This window comes from Lepidochelys kempii, chromosome 3, assembly GCF_965140265.1.
Source record: "Lepidochelys kempii isolate rLepKem1 chromosome 3, rLepKem1.hap2, whole genome shotgun sequence".
NCBI lineage: Eukaryota > Metazoa > Chordata > Testudines > Cheloniidae > Lepidochelys > Lepidochelys kempii.
Window position 1 is genome coordinate 9,223,438 of NC_133258.1, and position 15,652 is coordinate 9,239,089.

Genomic DNA, 15,652 nt, shown 5'->3' on the forward strand with positions numbered 1-15,652 from the left:
ACCCTTTGTTGTTGTTCTTTTCTCGTTTCTTTTTTTTATCATCTTTTTTTTTTAAGTTTTGTATTTAGGTTTTTTTTTTATTTTTCTTGGCATAAAATCACCCAAGAGTTTTGCATGAGAAAGGTGACAGTACTTAATGAAACTCAGCACCTAAGGGCATAAGGCAGTTGTAGGTTTGTTTGTTTGTTTGTTTTTATTTTTCAATCAGCACCAATCCCATATATAATGTTCTACACTTGGTGTAAGGTATAAAACTCTGATGTGGAGACGCCTCTTCTCCACCTGTGGATCATAGGTGTGGAAGTTGAAATACTGTTTCTTGTGTGTAAAAAACAAAAGAAAAGTTTTTCTTTTTGTTTTTACTTACAAAACATAGAGATTATCTTTTTTTTTATACATACAGCAGCCAGAAAGAAAGCTTATCTGAAGGTGTGTGTTTTGTTTCATGATCTGTGTTTACCATAAACAAAAATAAGATCCCCTCTTTTATTTTTTTTAAAGGAGCTTTAAAGTGAAGACTCATATTGTAGCAACTCATACAAGAGAGGTCCGTCTCTATACCTAATACCTACAGCTGTGGGGGTGACATACTGGAGAATGTTGATAGTTCTTCTTAACCGCCTGTCTACAAAATGGGCATCCCATGCAGGGTATCTCTTTCTTGGGATGTCAATCTTAATGAGAGGGCCTTCTGGGTAGTAGGCTCGCCCAGATGGAGTAGATGGCACCATTGCTCTCACCTGGAAAACTGGCAAGCAAGTGTCAGCTGTGAGTTCCTCCTGTTGCTCCGTGACCGCTCTGGTAGGCGTAGCCTCAGCCCCCCGGTACCCAGGGGTTTCGGGTGCCATGGGCTCAACATCAGGAGGCAAAGGAATGCCCCAGAGCAGCTCGGCGCAACAGGAGCTGGCAAAAATCTTAGCTCTTGGCCCCATGGGATGCAGCACACCATAATAGAAGAGCATCAAAGCTATCCCAGCAGCAAAGCTAAGAAAGACACAACACAGTGCTGGCACGGCATATGAGTCAGTAGTTGTAGGATCTCTGTAAAAATACCAAAGGAGCGTCAAGGCAGCATTCTCTGTCAAGACTACAGTGTAATATGCAAACATTCTATATCGAGTCCGCCCTTCCTTGACATTAAACCAGCAGAAAATGTACACAATCCCTACCACCATGTTGAAGAGGATCTCCTCCCACTTAGACATGCAGAAGTCAGTCCCACCATGGATGATCCAGAAAGCCATGGCACACCAGTGGACCACTACAAAGATCCCAAAGTAGAGCTGGAAGATGGAAGCAAAGAGGGCAAAAGAGATAACTCTGGATGAGATGGTGAAGAGGCGCCAGAAGAGATGTATGAGGGCCCCTCTGTAGCTCATACTCTTCTTGTCATCCCTAGAGTCCCGAAGAAGCTTGTGATAGGAGGCTAGCACCCAAGCCAGGGACATCAGGGACGCCACAGAGGACACACCTGCCAGAAGACACAAATCCACAGAGTCAAACAATAGCATAGATAGAGAATGTCACTCACTCACTACTTTATTGTCACGGGGCAGGTATGGTAGCAAGTAATGTACAACACATTACAAAAATCTCGAGGAGTAGACAAATGCAGAAGTATCAATATCAGAACCATAAACAAACATTTATTCTTTATCTGACACCTGCACAGGTGTATTTTATATTAGTGATAAGCCTGATCCAGAACCCCCCAAAACTGAATTACCCCCAGACTTTCAGAGCTAACGAGGAAGGATTGGAATTTGAACGTGTATCTGCATTTCAAACAAATCGTCTCCATCCTTATAATGATCTATACCACACTCCCAGATCCAAAACCTTTCGGACATTTGAAATCCAGATCTGGATCCAAATTTTGTAGCATGGACCCATCTCTGCCCCAAATTGTTAAGGTAGCCATCAGCTGTGTCTGCTATATTGTATCAGAGGGGTCGTCGTGTTAGTCTGGATCTGTAAAAGCGGCAAAGAGTCCTGTGGCACCTTACAGACTAACAGACGTATTGGAGTTCACTACATGCATCCGACGAAGTGGGTATTCACCCACGAAAGCTTATTCTCCGATACGTCTGTTAGTCTATAAGGTGCCACAGGACTCTTTGCTGCTATATTATACTGTCATATAGTTACAGCAAAACGTTTAATACAAGGCAGGGCTGTTATGCCTTAAACACGGGGTGAGCAAATTTTGGGACAGAGAGGGTGACCAGTTTCCAAGTAACTGTGGGTATGTCTACACTGGGGTTGGGAGGCAGAATTTTCAGCTCGCGCTAGCTTTGATTGAGCTAGTGCGCTAAAAACAGAAGCGTAAGCCATGGTGGTGCAAGCATCGGCATGGGCTAGCCGCTCCAAGTATGATCCCATCTGAGCCCCTAGGTACATACACGTGCGGCTAGCCCCCTTCTGCTGCTCAAGCCGCTGTGGCTACAGCAGTGTTTTCAGTGCAGTGGCTCGATCAGAGCTGGCGTGGGTATGTCTGAGATTAAATTGACACCTTTCAGCTCTGGCGTGCAGATCCATACCCAGTGTGCATAGGGTTTAAAATCCCAAATAAGCGCCCTCTTGTGCGACTTCATGAGCAGTGAAAACGTGCAGCTGATCAGTTTTGTCCTCAGCCTGTGATCCCATGGAGTTAGTGAACCAGGATCACGGCGGGTTACCGAGCCAGGGTCGGGGCCTGTTCTCTCAAGGTGCGCGTGCTCCTAACTCTGAGTGAACCCGGCGGGAGTTGAGAGCGTGCTGCACCTCAGAGGCCAGCGCTGGTCTGACATTGGCACACTGCGTGTTGCTGAATGCTTGCTGGGAGGCACGGGCAACCCTCCACACCCAGTGGCTTTATTGAGGGTGGAAGGCCGTCAGCACGTTGCAGGATTTACCTGGTTTGTGGGAAGACAAGCCCTGAATAGAGCTTGTGAAAGATTTGTCATCACCACCCGCCTCTTGCTGCGGGCACCAACCTTTGTCCCAAATCAGCCCTTGGTAGCATGTTCTGCATAACACAACTCAGGCCCTAGTGCTCTAAGCACCCGGTGGGTCTCAAATAGCACCTACTTCCTTTAACACCTTGCTTCTCCCAGATCCCCTCTGGCCACTCCTCACTGACCACTCTTCCAGCTGCCACAGAACATCCCCTTTTCTGTGCCCCTTCTGAGTCGATATGCTCCTAGGGGTATAGAAAGGGATATAGAAAAATTCCCCAAGCCCAGGTTTACGGATCTCCAAAAAGAAGAGGGAAGACACAAGATGTTCCTCATAGGCCTAATCCCGACCATTAAAGACAATATTTATTTTGTTAATTTATTTGGATTGATAAAATAACACCCACCCAATGCACTGGGTGCCCTAGATGTATTTTATTAATACAATATTAAACAGACCCACCAGTTATCCCAGGACCCACCTGATCAACCCAGTGATAACGTACAGAAAACCAAGATTAATCGATCCCATGCACCCACAAAATCGCCACCAAAGTCCTGTGCTCCCACTACCCCGTCATCGCCCCTTTATGAGCAAAGGTAAAAGGTGGACCAAGCAACGTGTTGTGAAGACAGACTCAGACAGGCTCATTGATTTCAGTGGAAGGGGCAGGAGCAGGGTCTGTGTTTTCCAAAATAAAATACAAGCTGAATTAAACAAAACAACACAACCCAAAACTTTCAGGGATTTCTTTATAGAAGTCCCCCCCCCCAACCTCCTCTCCTCCAACGCCAACAGGAGACAAAAAAGGCACCATCCATTTCCTCTTCCCCCTTAAAAAAATCCAGTGAAATTATGCAATAACTACTCCAGGATCAGTTCTAATATTTGTAAAGCTTAAGTTCCCTGGTGTTTTTTCATGGTCTACGTGAAAGTTGATTATTTTATATAGATCTTGCCAAGGACGCCGTTACATCAAGAAAAGCACATTTTGGCGGAGAACAAACGGAGGCAATGCCAGCAAAAGTCTGTATAAACCACATTGCGATGCCAGGGTCAAATGCATGTATGCCAATGAAAACCACTGGGTAACATCAGGACTGTGTTAACATGATATAACTGCCGGAGCTGTATATGGAAATCGTATCATCCTTAAAAGATGGTGGCAAAACATTGTGCAAATTTAGGGAGAGCGGAGCATGTTACTTATACGCTGAGGAGGGTCAAATAACTTGCTAACGAGAGGAAACGGCAAACAAAGGCAATTAAACGTGGATTCAGAGACATTATAGAGCTGGCTGAACAACTGGAAAATGCACCAGCCCTTGTGTTTGCAGACTCCATCTCCCTGCTGGATTTGGCTGTGTCTGTGCCCAGTGGCAGGAAATGGGAAACAGTCCTAGCAGAACTCACGCTCTGCAACATGTCTCTACTCCCCTTCAGTGGCTGTTTCACTCCTGGGGCTGGATTGGTATGTTATGGAGCAAACATGCTTTCTCCCTTTCCCTTTAGGGTGAGCAGGTGTCTGGGTTTTGACTCGAAAGTCTGGTCAAAAAGAGGACCTGACTGTGTCCGGTCAGATCTACTGACCGGACGCCCAAAGTCTGGTTACTGCAGGCAGGGAGGCGCTGAGTCATCACCCGCACCAGCCCCTACTCAGCCAGGGCCACCTCCTACCTGCATCAGGTGGCTGCAGCTCCCAGCCCTGGCTCTGCAGGAGAGCCTCTCCCGACCCAGGCAGGGAGGGGGAGAGAGGGGAAAAGCAGTGAGCGACAGAGGGAGGGGGAAAGAGGAGCAAATGGGGGGCGGGTCCTCAGGGGCAGGGGCGGAGCTGGGGAGGTTCAGGCACTCTTGCTGGAGTGTCCGGTTTTTAAATATTACAAAGTTGGCAACCTTCTCTCTCCCCGCCACGTGCCCTATCCCCAGACTTCTTCCATGTCTGCTTGTCTCTCACTGGGGCTGGAGGATTGTTGAATGGGTCTCCACTTCCTCACCCCCTTGGCCACTTCTCTCACTGGGGCCAGGAGGAGTGGGTGTGGGGGGGAATGGGGTTCAATGAATCTCCTCTCCACCTCTGTCCCAGTGTGGCGCCTCTCACTGCTGCTGCTAGGGTCAGAATTCTTCTCCTCTTGAGGGCTGCCTGGCCTCTTCCCTTTGAGGCTGTGTTTGCCCAGTGCCTTATCCTTTAGTGGGGTTAGTTCTTCTGCCCCGTCACGAATATGGAGACCCACAGAGGGAGAGGCTCATGCAGAGAGTGAGCAGGCCCAGAAAGGAGTAGACCTCCCACCCTCGCTGCAGCCCTGCATGCTGCCAGACACAGTGAGAGCTGGGAGGGAACCTGGCTCTTGGAGTCACGCAAATGGGTGCAAATTCCACGGTCTTTGAAAAGAAAAAAGGAAAGGTGAAATCCTGGCTCCACTGAAGTCATTGAGAGTTCAGCCATTGACTTCAATTGAGCCAGGATTTCACTGCACATTTCCAGCCCTCATAGTTACAGAGAAAAGCTTGAAAATGTGACTCAAGTGCTCTGAAAAGCTTAAAAAAATATCTGCCAATAAATAAAAAGACCCCAAAATAATAATAATACCTGCTTCTTATATAGCACATTTCAATCAGTAGATCTCAAACTGCTTTACAAAGGCAGTATCATTACACCAATGGGGAAACAGAGGCACACAGCAGCACAGTGACTTGCCCAATATCACCCAGTGGGATACTGGCCGAGCTAGGCCTTGAACGAAGGTCTCCTGAATCTCAGTCCAGTGCTCTAACCGCTAGGCCATTCATAATTTGTAAACCTAGCTTGTGATTTTTGCAGTGCTGACTCAAGATTTTTGAATGCTTGAGGTTGGCAATACAGTGCGATTCATTGTGCTGTTCTGACCTTTCTCATTACAGTATTTGGTATCGGCCGTTCATTATTCTCCTGTTTAAAAATGCCAAGTCAGAAACAGTGTCATGTGAATTAAGGGATTGCTACTTTGGCCTTGTCAACACTAGAAAGTTGTACTGCTTTACTTATATCTGTATAAAGTGGTACAACACCCCCCTTCCCCCTCCACTGTGGAGGTAGTTATACTGGAATAAAAGTGTGTATGCCAGTTTAATTTATTCCCCATACAGGAAGGGAAATAAATATACCAATATAAGCTACCTGCCAGTAAAACTGCACCCACATTGGGGGTTGTAATGGTGTAACTATTTTGGTAAAAAATTCACTCCTAACCAAAATTGTTATACCTGTAAATCTTCCATACGTAAACCAGACCTTTGTCTAGAAGCTACTTGTGTTGAGTGCCCGGTTGCCTGAGTCACATGGTATTATTTCTGCAGCCTGATTGGATGAGTACATTTTTCAAACAGAACAACAAATAATGAATCAGACATTTTCAGCACAACTGTTTGGATAAATAATCATTTGTGTTAAAATCTGTGAAAATGACAGGATTCCTATCCACATTCACATAGTCCGAGTATTCTCCAAATACTCATGAGCTATGCAAAATAGGACTCTGGGAATCAATGAAACAGAGTCCATTGATTTAAATCATTCATTGCCTATGGCATCATTTCTAGTTCTCTCTGAGATTTACCTGAGATTTGCCTGAGTAAGGACCCCAGGATGGGCCCCGTGTGAATAAGGTGTTTAGCACCATTCAGCTCACTCTTGTGTAATTTCTTAAATGGAAAACTGAGCGTTATCTTAGATGTGTGGATCTTTTTGAAAACCAGTTTTAAACAGCTTTTTAAACAGGTTCCCGTTTTGCAGTGACGTTATACTTGACCCCGGCTCCTTGTCTAGTAAGTTGGGGGTTCAAACGCCATCACGAAGCTTGGGTTCAGACCATTGCTCCCAATGCAGATGAATCCCAGTGGGGTGCTGTTGTTAAGAGGGACCCAGGAGTAGATAAAGGCAGCAGGAGCTTTGGGATCTGGGCCTCACAGGCAGAGACGGTGGAATGCGCTTAGTGAGAAATGTTGAGGAGTGCCGGCTGTGGGGGGATGAGGTAGAAGGAGACGTTTGTGTCGGGAAGCTTGATGTTTTGTTTTGTCATCCTGGGGAGCCCCCATTTTTAGTGGACACAAGCCCCATTTCTCTGAATCAATGCCCAGAGTCTCTTGTCTGTGTGTCTCTTTTGAGTATATGTCAGCCTCTTAGTGAAGGGCTGGGAAGAAGAAACACCTCCCAAAAAACATGTTATTCCTTAGTTGTCCACTACTGGGTTTCTTGTCTACTGGACACTTAAGGAGAAAGGACACCAGCCTGCTTGGACCACAGCTATGGCAATTCCTATAGCCCTTATAAAATGGAAGTTGAAGATTCAATACCACTTTCTGAGTGTTACGTGAGATCATACCTTGATTTCTGCAATGCTACCTACACTGCTATCCCAGAATCCTCTCCTCAGTCACTTCACTCAGTCTCAAACTATGTGGCACATCTAAATCTTCCTTTGCATGGCTTTTCACATCCCTTCTCAGACTTTCTTTAGCTGACTAGTCATGTCTCCCTTCTATTTTCTTTCCCTCATTGACTTTCTATCTATTTTTCCTGACAATTTATAACTGGTCCTCCCTACAGTTCTTCTCTTATCGCTCCCAGATCCTGCTTCCACTTAGCTATCACAGATATCTCTATTGTAACTAGAGTGAAAAGCCAGGGTTACTTGCTGGTGACTGCTGACAAACACTGATAATTTTACATAGTAATATGTGTTTGTAGTGAATATAAATCAGAAGTTAGGAATTGTAGAAAACTGATAAGGGAAGCCAAGGAAAAACCTGTTGCCAGCAGAGTTAAAGGCAATAAGGAGTCCTTTAAATATATTAGGAACAGAAAGAATTCTGATATTGGTACTGGCCCATTACTAGATATAAATGGTGGAATTATTTTTCATAATGCAGAATAGCAGAAGTGTTTAATAAATATTTCTGTTCTGTATTTGGGGGAAAAAAACAGAGCAAATTGTCTCATCACATGGTGATAACACTTTCCATTCCACTAATAACTCCGGAGGATTTAAACAGAAGCTGCTAGACTTATACATTGTTAAATCAGCAAGTCCAGATAGCTTGCATCCAACAGCTTTAAGAGCTGCTGGAGGAGCTTGCTGGATGGCTAGTGTGATTTTCAATAAGTCTTGGAGCACTGGGGAAGTTGCAGAAGACTGGAAGAAAGCTAATGTGCCAATTTTTAAAAAGGGTAAATAGGATGACCCTGGTAATTATAGGTCTGCCAGCCTGACAACGATCCCAGGCAAGATAACAGAGTGGCTGATATGGGACTTGATTAAAAAAGAATTACAAGAGGGTAATGTAATTAATGCACATCAGCATGGGTTTATGGAAACTAGATTCTGTCAAACTCACTTGATAGCTTTTTTTTGATGAAATTACAAGTTTGGTTGATAAAGGTGACTGGGCTGCCATAATATACTTAGATTTCTGTAAGGCGGTTGACTTGGTACCACATGACATTTTGATTAAAAAACTAGAACAGTATAAAATTAACATGGCACACATTAAATGGATGGAAAACTGGCTAGTTGATAGGTCTCAAAATGTAACTGTAAATGGGGAATCATCACTGAGAGGATATGTATCCAGTCTTCTCAGTGGTGGCAGATGACAGAACAAGGAGCAACGGTCTCAAGTTGCAGTGTGGGAGGTCTAGGTTGGATATTAGGAAAAACTATTTCACTAGGAGGGTGGTGAAGCACTGGAATGGGTTACCTTGGGAGGCGGTGGAATCTCCATCATTAGAGGTTTTTAAGGCCCGGCTTGACAACGCCCTGGTTGGGATGATTTAGTTGGGGTTGGTCCTCCTTTGAGCAGTGGATTGGACTATGACCTTCTGAGGTCTCGTCCAACTCTAATCTTCTATGATGCTATGATCTTGCAGGGATCAGTTATTCACCCTATGCTATTTAACACTGTTATCAATGACCTGTTCTGCGGAAAAGGACCTAGGGGTGACAGTGGACGAGAAGCTGGATATGAGTCAGCAGTGTGCCCTTGTTGCCAAGAAGGCCAATGGCATTTTGGGATGTATAAGTAGGGGCATAGCGAGCAGATTGAGGGACGTGATTGTCCCCCTCTATTCGACATTGGTGAGGCCTCATCTGGAGTACTGTGTCCAGTTTTGGGCCCCACACTACAAGAAGGATGTGGATAAATTGGAAAGAGTCCAGCGAAGGGCAACAAAAATGATTAGGGGTCTGGAACACATGACTTATGAGGAGAGGCTGAGGGAACTGGGATGTTTAGTCTGCGGAAGAGAAGAATGAGGGGGGATTTGATAGCTGCTTTCAACTACCTGAGAGGTGGTTCCAGAGAGGATGGTTCTAGACTATTCTCAGTGGTGGAAGAGGACAGGACAAGGAGTAATGGTCTCAAGTTGCAGTGGGGGAGGTTTAGGTTGGATATTAGGAAAAACTTTTTCACTAGGAGGGTGGTGAAACACTGGAATCCGTTGCCTAGGGAGGTGGTGGAATCTCCTTCCTTAGAAGTTTTTAAAGTCAGGCTAGACAAAGCCCTGGCTGGGATGATTTAATTGGGGATGGGTCCTGCTTTTGAGCAGGGGGTTGGACTAGATGACCTCCTGAGGTCCCTTCCAACCCTGATATTCTATGATTCTATGGTTCTATGATTCTATTACCTGGAAGAAAACAAAACCATCACTGCTAAAGTTTGCAGATGATACAAAAACTGGGGGGAGTGGTAAATAATGAAGAGAAGAGAACACTGATTTAGAGCAATCTGGATTGCTTGGTAAACTGGGTGCAAGCAAACTATATGCATTTTAATATGGACAAATGTAAATGTACATATCTAGGAACAAAGAATGCAGGCCAAACTTCTAGAATGTGGGACTCTATCCTGGGAAGCAGCGACACTGAAAAAGATTTGTGGGCCATGGTGGATAATCTGCTCAACATGAGCTCCCAGTGTAAACCTCTGGCCAAAGAACTAATGTGATCCTGGGATGCATAAACAAGGGAATCTCAAATAGAAGTAGAGAGGTTATTTTATCTCTATATTTGGCACTGGTGCAAACACTGCTGGAATCCTGTGTCCAGTTCTGGTGCCCACAGTTCAAGAGGGGTGTTAAATTGGAAAAGGTTCAGAGAAGAGCCATGAGAATGATTAAAGGATTAGAAAACATGTCATATAGTCATAGACTCACAGAGCTCAATCAGTTTAGTTCAACAACGAGAAGGTTAAGGGGTGACTTGATCACAGGCTATAAGTATTTAAACAGGGAACAAATATTTAATAATCAGCTCCTCAATCTAGCAGAGAAAGGCATAACACAGTCCAATGCTTAGAAGTTGAAGCTAGACAAATTCAGACTGGAAATAAGGTGTATATTTTTAACACTGAGGATAATTAGCCATTGGAACAATTTACCAAGGGTTGTGGTGGATTCTGCCTCACATGCAATTTTTAAACCAAGGTTGGATGTTTTTCTAAAAGATATGTTCTAGGAATTATTCTGGGGAAGTTTTATGGCCTATGCTATACAGGAGGTCAGACTAGACAATCACAATGCATGGTGGCCACTAGAACTTCATACAGTATACTGGTTTTTAACTCTTCCTCTGAAGGTTAGTTAAGCCAACTTTCTTGGGTGAAATTCTCAAAAGCTTTCAGTGTTGACCTATCTCTGTTCCCTCTGAAGTCAATGACTTCAGCCAATGACTTCATTGACATTGAAGTCAATGGCTTCAGTGGAAGCACTTAGTTCAAGAGTGAGCACTTTTGAAAACACCACCTCTAGCGTCTCACAGGTCAATCTGGTGAGTTGATGGATACCCCTGTGAGACACTGAACACCGTCAGCTGCTGCGCAGCATCTCATGAGCCGCACTGAGTAACTTACAAGAGGGGTTCAGCATCTCTCAGCATTAAGCTCCTATCTGTATAAATCTAGTTATTTATATTGCCCCATTCACTGTAGTATCTGAGCACCTCCTTTGTGAGGTATTCCCCTTCTACAGACAGGGGCACGAAGAGATGACTTGCCCAAGTCACTCAGAAAGTCTGTGCCTTAGCAGGGAATAGCTGTCGCTCTAGACAGATCATACACCTACGTTACACCTACCCTCTTGGATCAGTGCATGCCGACTTTTTAACCATAATTCTGGATTTTTAGAGCTGATAGATTTAACAGCCTGAAATGGAAGCTCTCACAGGCAAATACAAGCATCACAGGTATTAATAAACAACAATAATGAGGTAAACAATCAAGAAAGGAAAATACAGTCTACCAGGAAAACTTCCAGGGAGATCTGTCAGATTGTGGAATGGACTCCCCTAGCAAAGGGGTAGAAGCCACATTGCTTGGTACATTCAAAACCGGATTGGACAAAAACACCATAACATGTTCTATAGGGAACGGCCCAGTACTGGGTAAGGAAGGAATGAGTGAAATTCACCTCAGTACAGCAGAGTAGCACAAGGCCAAGACACCACTTAAGTCCCATTTTAGCCCCCAGAGGCCCTCTGCACTAGGGTGAATTTCTCTTTGAATGACCTCCTTGGCTTTCATTGTCCAATTTCAATGAATGACCAAGGATGGGAGGAGACATAATAGGAATCTAACTAAGCCCCATGGACTGGTGGAATTTGCTCCTGAAAAAATCAGCATTCGCAGGTGAGGCCCAAACCAATTTATTTTTCTTAAACAAAAAAGAGAAAGGCCAAATCACCATGCAAAACAAAAACAACATGTTTGAAAAGTGTTTCAGACTACATTTGGTCTGCATGGCATGCATTAAGCAATTACATTTAACTTTACCACTGCTCTAACCCAAGTGAGTTATTCAATTACTGATTAAAAGCTAACAATATTTGTAGTTGGTCCCAGTGCTCTGCCTTGGTCTGCTGAAGAAATGTAGGAAAGGTTCTTTGAAAAGGATACGTACAGAGTTTCATAAATAATCTAACAACTTGGTTATTTTCTGTAAAGAATTTTAATGTACTTACCGTATCATATTCCCTAAATACTTACTGTGGTGTCTGTCCCTTTAAAACTGAAAAAGATGCCTATCAAGTGGATGCTCTATTTCCTTTTTTCACATTAATTCTCTTGAAGACTGTTCTAAAAAAATGGGAAGATACAAAACATTCTCTCAGGTGAACTGGACACCACAGTAAGTATTCAGAATGCGACATGACCCGCTCCATCAAGTACCGCACGATGGGATTGCCTGCTTTGCCATAAAGTGCTATTTTTGGGTTACAAGACATCAACTCTCCAGAAGTCCAGCCTTCTTTGCCATGAACCCTGTCCTCACTTTTTTCCCCAGGTAACACATTCATCCATGGAAGTCCTAAAGCTTATTTGAAACCTGGAACAGCAACAGATTTTTCTTTTTATCCATAGAGAGAGGAAATTTATATATATATTTATATATATATTTGGGGCCTGATTCTGATTTCATAATATCATGACCGGAGGGTTACTCTACTGAGTTTGGTGCAGTTATTCCCCATTTGCACCAGTATAAGGGCAATCAGGACTAGGCCTGTTGTCTGTCATTTGACCTGGAATGATTTTTTTTATTTGCACATTTTCCTTTTTTCTATTAGGAAGACTGCTTTCCTCCTGCTGCTTTCCTCCTCCATCTCTGAGTTCTGTTCACTTCTGACATGAAAGAATGCACTTCATAAACAATAAAGAAGTAATTGTAAGTACTGTGCCCTTTCATTGGGTTCTCAAAACGTGTTAAACTGACAATAATTAAGGCAGCATCGCAATACCCCTCTGCAGCAAGTACGTAGCATGATAGCTCTGATACCGATGTCTCTGAGGGTCAGTCCTGCCAGGTGCTGACTACATCAGTATGTTGAGTGACCTCACCTCGCGTATGAACTCAAAACCTTCGAGGAATGCTCATCTCCTTGCAAGATTAAGCCCTAAGTGACTTACTCATGACCACATAGTGAGGCAGAGCAAGGAGTCCTGGGCTTCTACTCCTGTGTTCCAACCACTCTTATATTAAGTGTTGCATCTTTGAAAGCACTTAGTATTGACCTAACTCTGCTCTCACTGCATTCAAGGGGCGCGGGGGGGGGGGTGGGGGGGTTTATGCTGCTAGGACACTGAAATATGTACAGCCACATCTTCAGAGCAGAAAGGAGTCCAAATTGGAACCTGAAATCCGCCCTCCTCCCTGAACCTACTCATAAATATAGTTTAGGTTCAGAGTTGGATCCAAAACCCCAAAGAGGCCTATTTTCCTCATTTGATTCAGATTTGGCCCCAAATGGCAGAAATGTCATGAGAACAGCAGATCTGGTGAAATTTCCACTATTCAGGACAGGAAATATCAGCTGATCTTATGAGATTTCTGTCATTTGGGGAACAATAGCTCATCAGAACTAGTCACCAACGTGTGGCATTTGTCAAGCCTGATCCTAACATTAGTCTAGACCTGGATCTAAACATGGCCTCCTGGACCATGACTACTAAAGAATAAGAGATTCCTGGCTGTGACCTCCACACGTCTCTCTCTCCTTTATGTAATACAGACACTTGTAGGTCTGCTCTGGGGTTCAAACTTGTGAGTAAAAGTTGCAGCATGGTAAGCACAATCCCAAGACAGCAAAAGGTGGGCCATGTGTGTGAAGTGTCAGTTCTGAGCCTATTGCTAGGGTGGTTCTCTAGACAGAGACCGGCGGAATTGGCAGCATCAAAGGAGATGGTGTTAGGTACAGCAGTTGAAGTCCTAGCTCCACTGAAGTCAATGGCAAAACTCCCATTGACTTCAGTAGGGACAGGACTTTAGCCAGCAAATGTAGGCAGCCAGCTAGGGGGTTCACCTGAGAAGTGCTGAGACCACCATGCACATTCCTACCAGTAAGCAGAGGTCAAAAGGAGGTCCTACACCTGAGAGTGAGATCTAGGGCACATTCAGAACAACTAGGAAGCCAAATCCCATCTTTGTGTCAGGCATCAATATGTTAATGGTCAGTCCAATAACACCAAAAATATCAGCACCACACCTGCAGGGTTGGTGTAAATAGGGATGGGCTAGCGCTGCAGAATTCAGGTCTGGTTCGGAACTTTTCCAAAATTGGATAGGACTTGGGGTAGGAACCCCATCACCTCTACACCATCAGGCCAAGGGCATCACATTCTTTCACCTGAATTCCCAGTGTCACCTCCCAATTTGTACATGGAGTCAGGAACCAGCAGCAGAGGGAAGTGGGTCATGCTGGCATACCAAAGTATGTGTGTCTGTGTCTGGAAACCCGGCAAGAGTGTAGATGGAATGACTCTCACACGACCCTAAAGTTCTAGCATAACCCTTACCTCCCAGCAGGCAGAAATCGTCTCTCCTCCCTGGCACCACAGCCAACAATCTGCCCCAGAGAAGTTAACCAGTTCCTATGTAACATGCGGACTATGTGGCTCTAGGAAGAAGAATAAAGGAGTTGGAGGCGCAAGTGGTGTTCTCGTCCATCCTCCCCGTGGAAGGAAAAGGCCTAGGTAGGGAGCGTCGAATCGTGGAAGTCAACGAATGGCTACGCAGATGGTGTCGGAGAGAAGGCTTTGGTTTCTTTGACCATGGGATGGTGTTCCATGAAGGAGGAGTGCTGGGTAGAGACGGGCTCCATCTTACGAAGAGAGGGAAGAGCATCTTTGCCAGCAGGCTGGCTAACCTAGTGAGGAGGGCTTTAAACTAGGTTCACCGGGGGAAGGAGACCAAAGCCCTGAGGTAAGTGGGAAAGCGGGATACCGGGAGGAAGAACAGGCAGGAATGTCTGTGAGGGGAGGGCTCCTGCCTCATACTGGCAATGAGGGGCGATCAACAGGTTATCTCAAGTGCTTATATACAAATGCACAAAGCCTTGGAAACAAGCAGGGAGAACTGGAGGTCCTGGTGATGTCAAGGAACTATGACGTGATCGGAATAACAGAGACTTGGTGGGATAACTCATATGACTGGAGTACTGTCATGGATGGTTATAAACTGTTCAGGAAGGACAGGCAGGGCAGAAAAGGTGGGGGAGTAGCACTGTATGTAAGGGAGCAGTATGACTGCTCAGAGCTCCGGTACGAAACTGCAGAAAAACCTGAGTGTCTCTGGATTAAGTTTAGAAGTGTGTGCAACAAGAGTGATGTAGTGGTGGGAGTCTGCTATAGACCACCGGACCAGGGGGATGAGGTGGATGAGGCTTTCTTCCGGCAGCTCACGGAAGCTACTAGATCGCATGCCCTGATTCTCATGGGTGACTTTAATTTTCCTGATATCTGCTGGGAGAGCAATACAGCGGTGCATAGACAATCCAGGAAGTTTTTGGAAAGCGTAGGGGACAATTTCCTGGCGCAAGTGCTAGAGGAGCCAACTAGGGGGGGTGCTTTTCTTGACCTGCTGCTCACAAACCGGGTAGAATTAGTGGGGGAAGCAAAAGTGGATGGGAATCTGGGAGGCAGTGACCATGAGTTGGTTGAGTTCAGGATCCTGACGCAGGGAACAAAGGTAAGCAGCAGGATACGGACCCTGGACTTCAGGAAAGCAGACTTCGACTCCCCTCTTGAAGGGGAAAGGAGTCCAGGAGAGCTGGCTGTATTTCAAGGAATCCCTGTTGAGGTTACAGGGACAAACCATCCCGATGAGTCGAAAGAATAGTAAATATGGCAGGCGACCAACTTGGCTTAATGGTGAAATCCTAGCGGATCTTAAACATAAAAAAGAAGCTTACAA

General features: G+C 45.0%; 1 protein-coding gene across 1 annotated transcript in view; it reads right to left on the reverse strand.

Annotated features, from left to right (window-relative positions):
* Nucleotides 1–506: 506 nt before the first annotated feature.
* Nucleotides 507–15,652, reverse strand: part of XKR6 (XK related 6) — a 288,705-nt gene continuing 273,559 nt past the window's right edge. Inside the window, 1 exon segment of the mRNA XM_073335671.1 lies at nucleotides 507–1,471. Coding sequence (XP_073191772.1) covers nucleotides 507–1,471 — 965 coding nt within the window.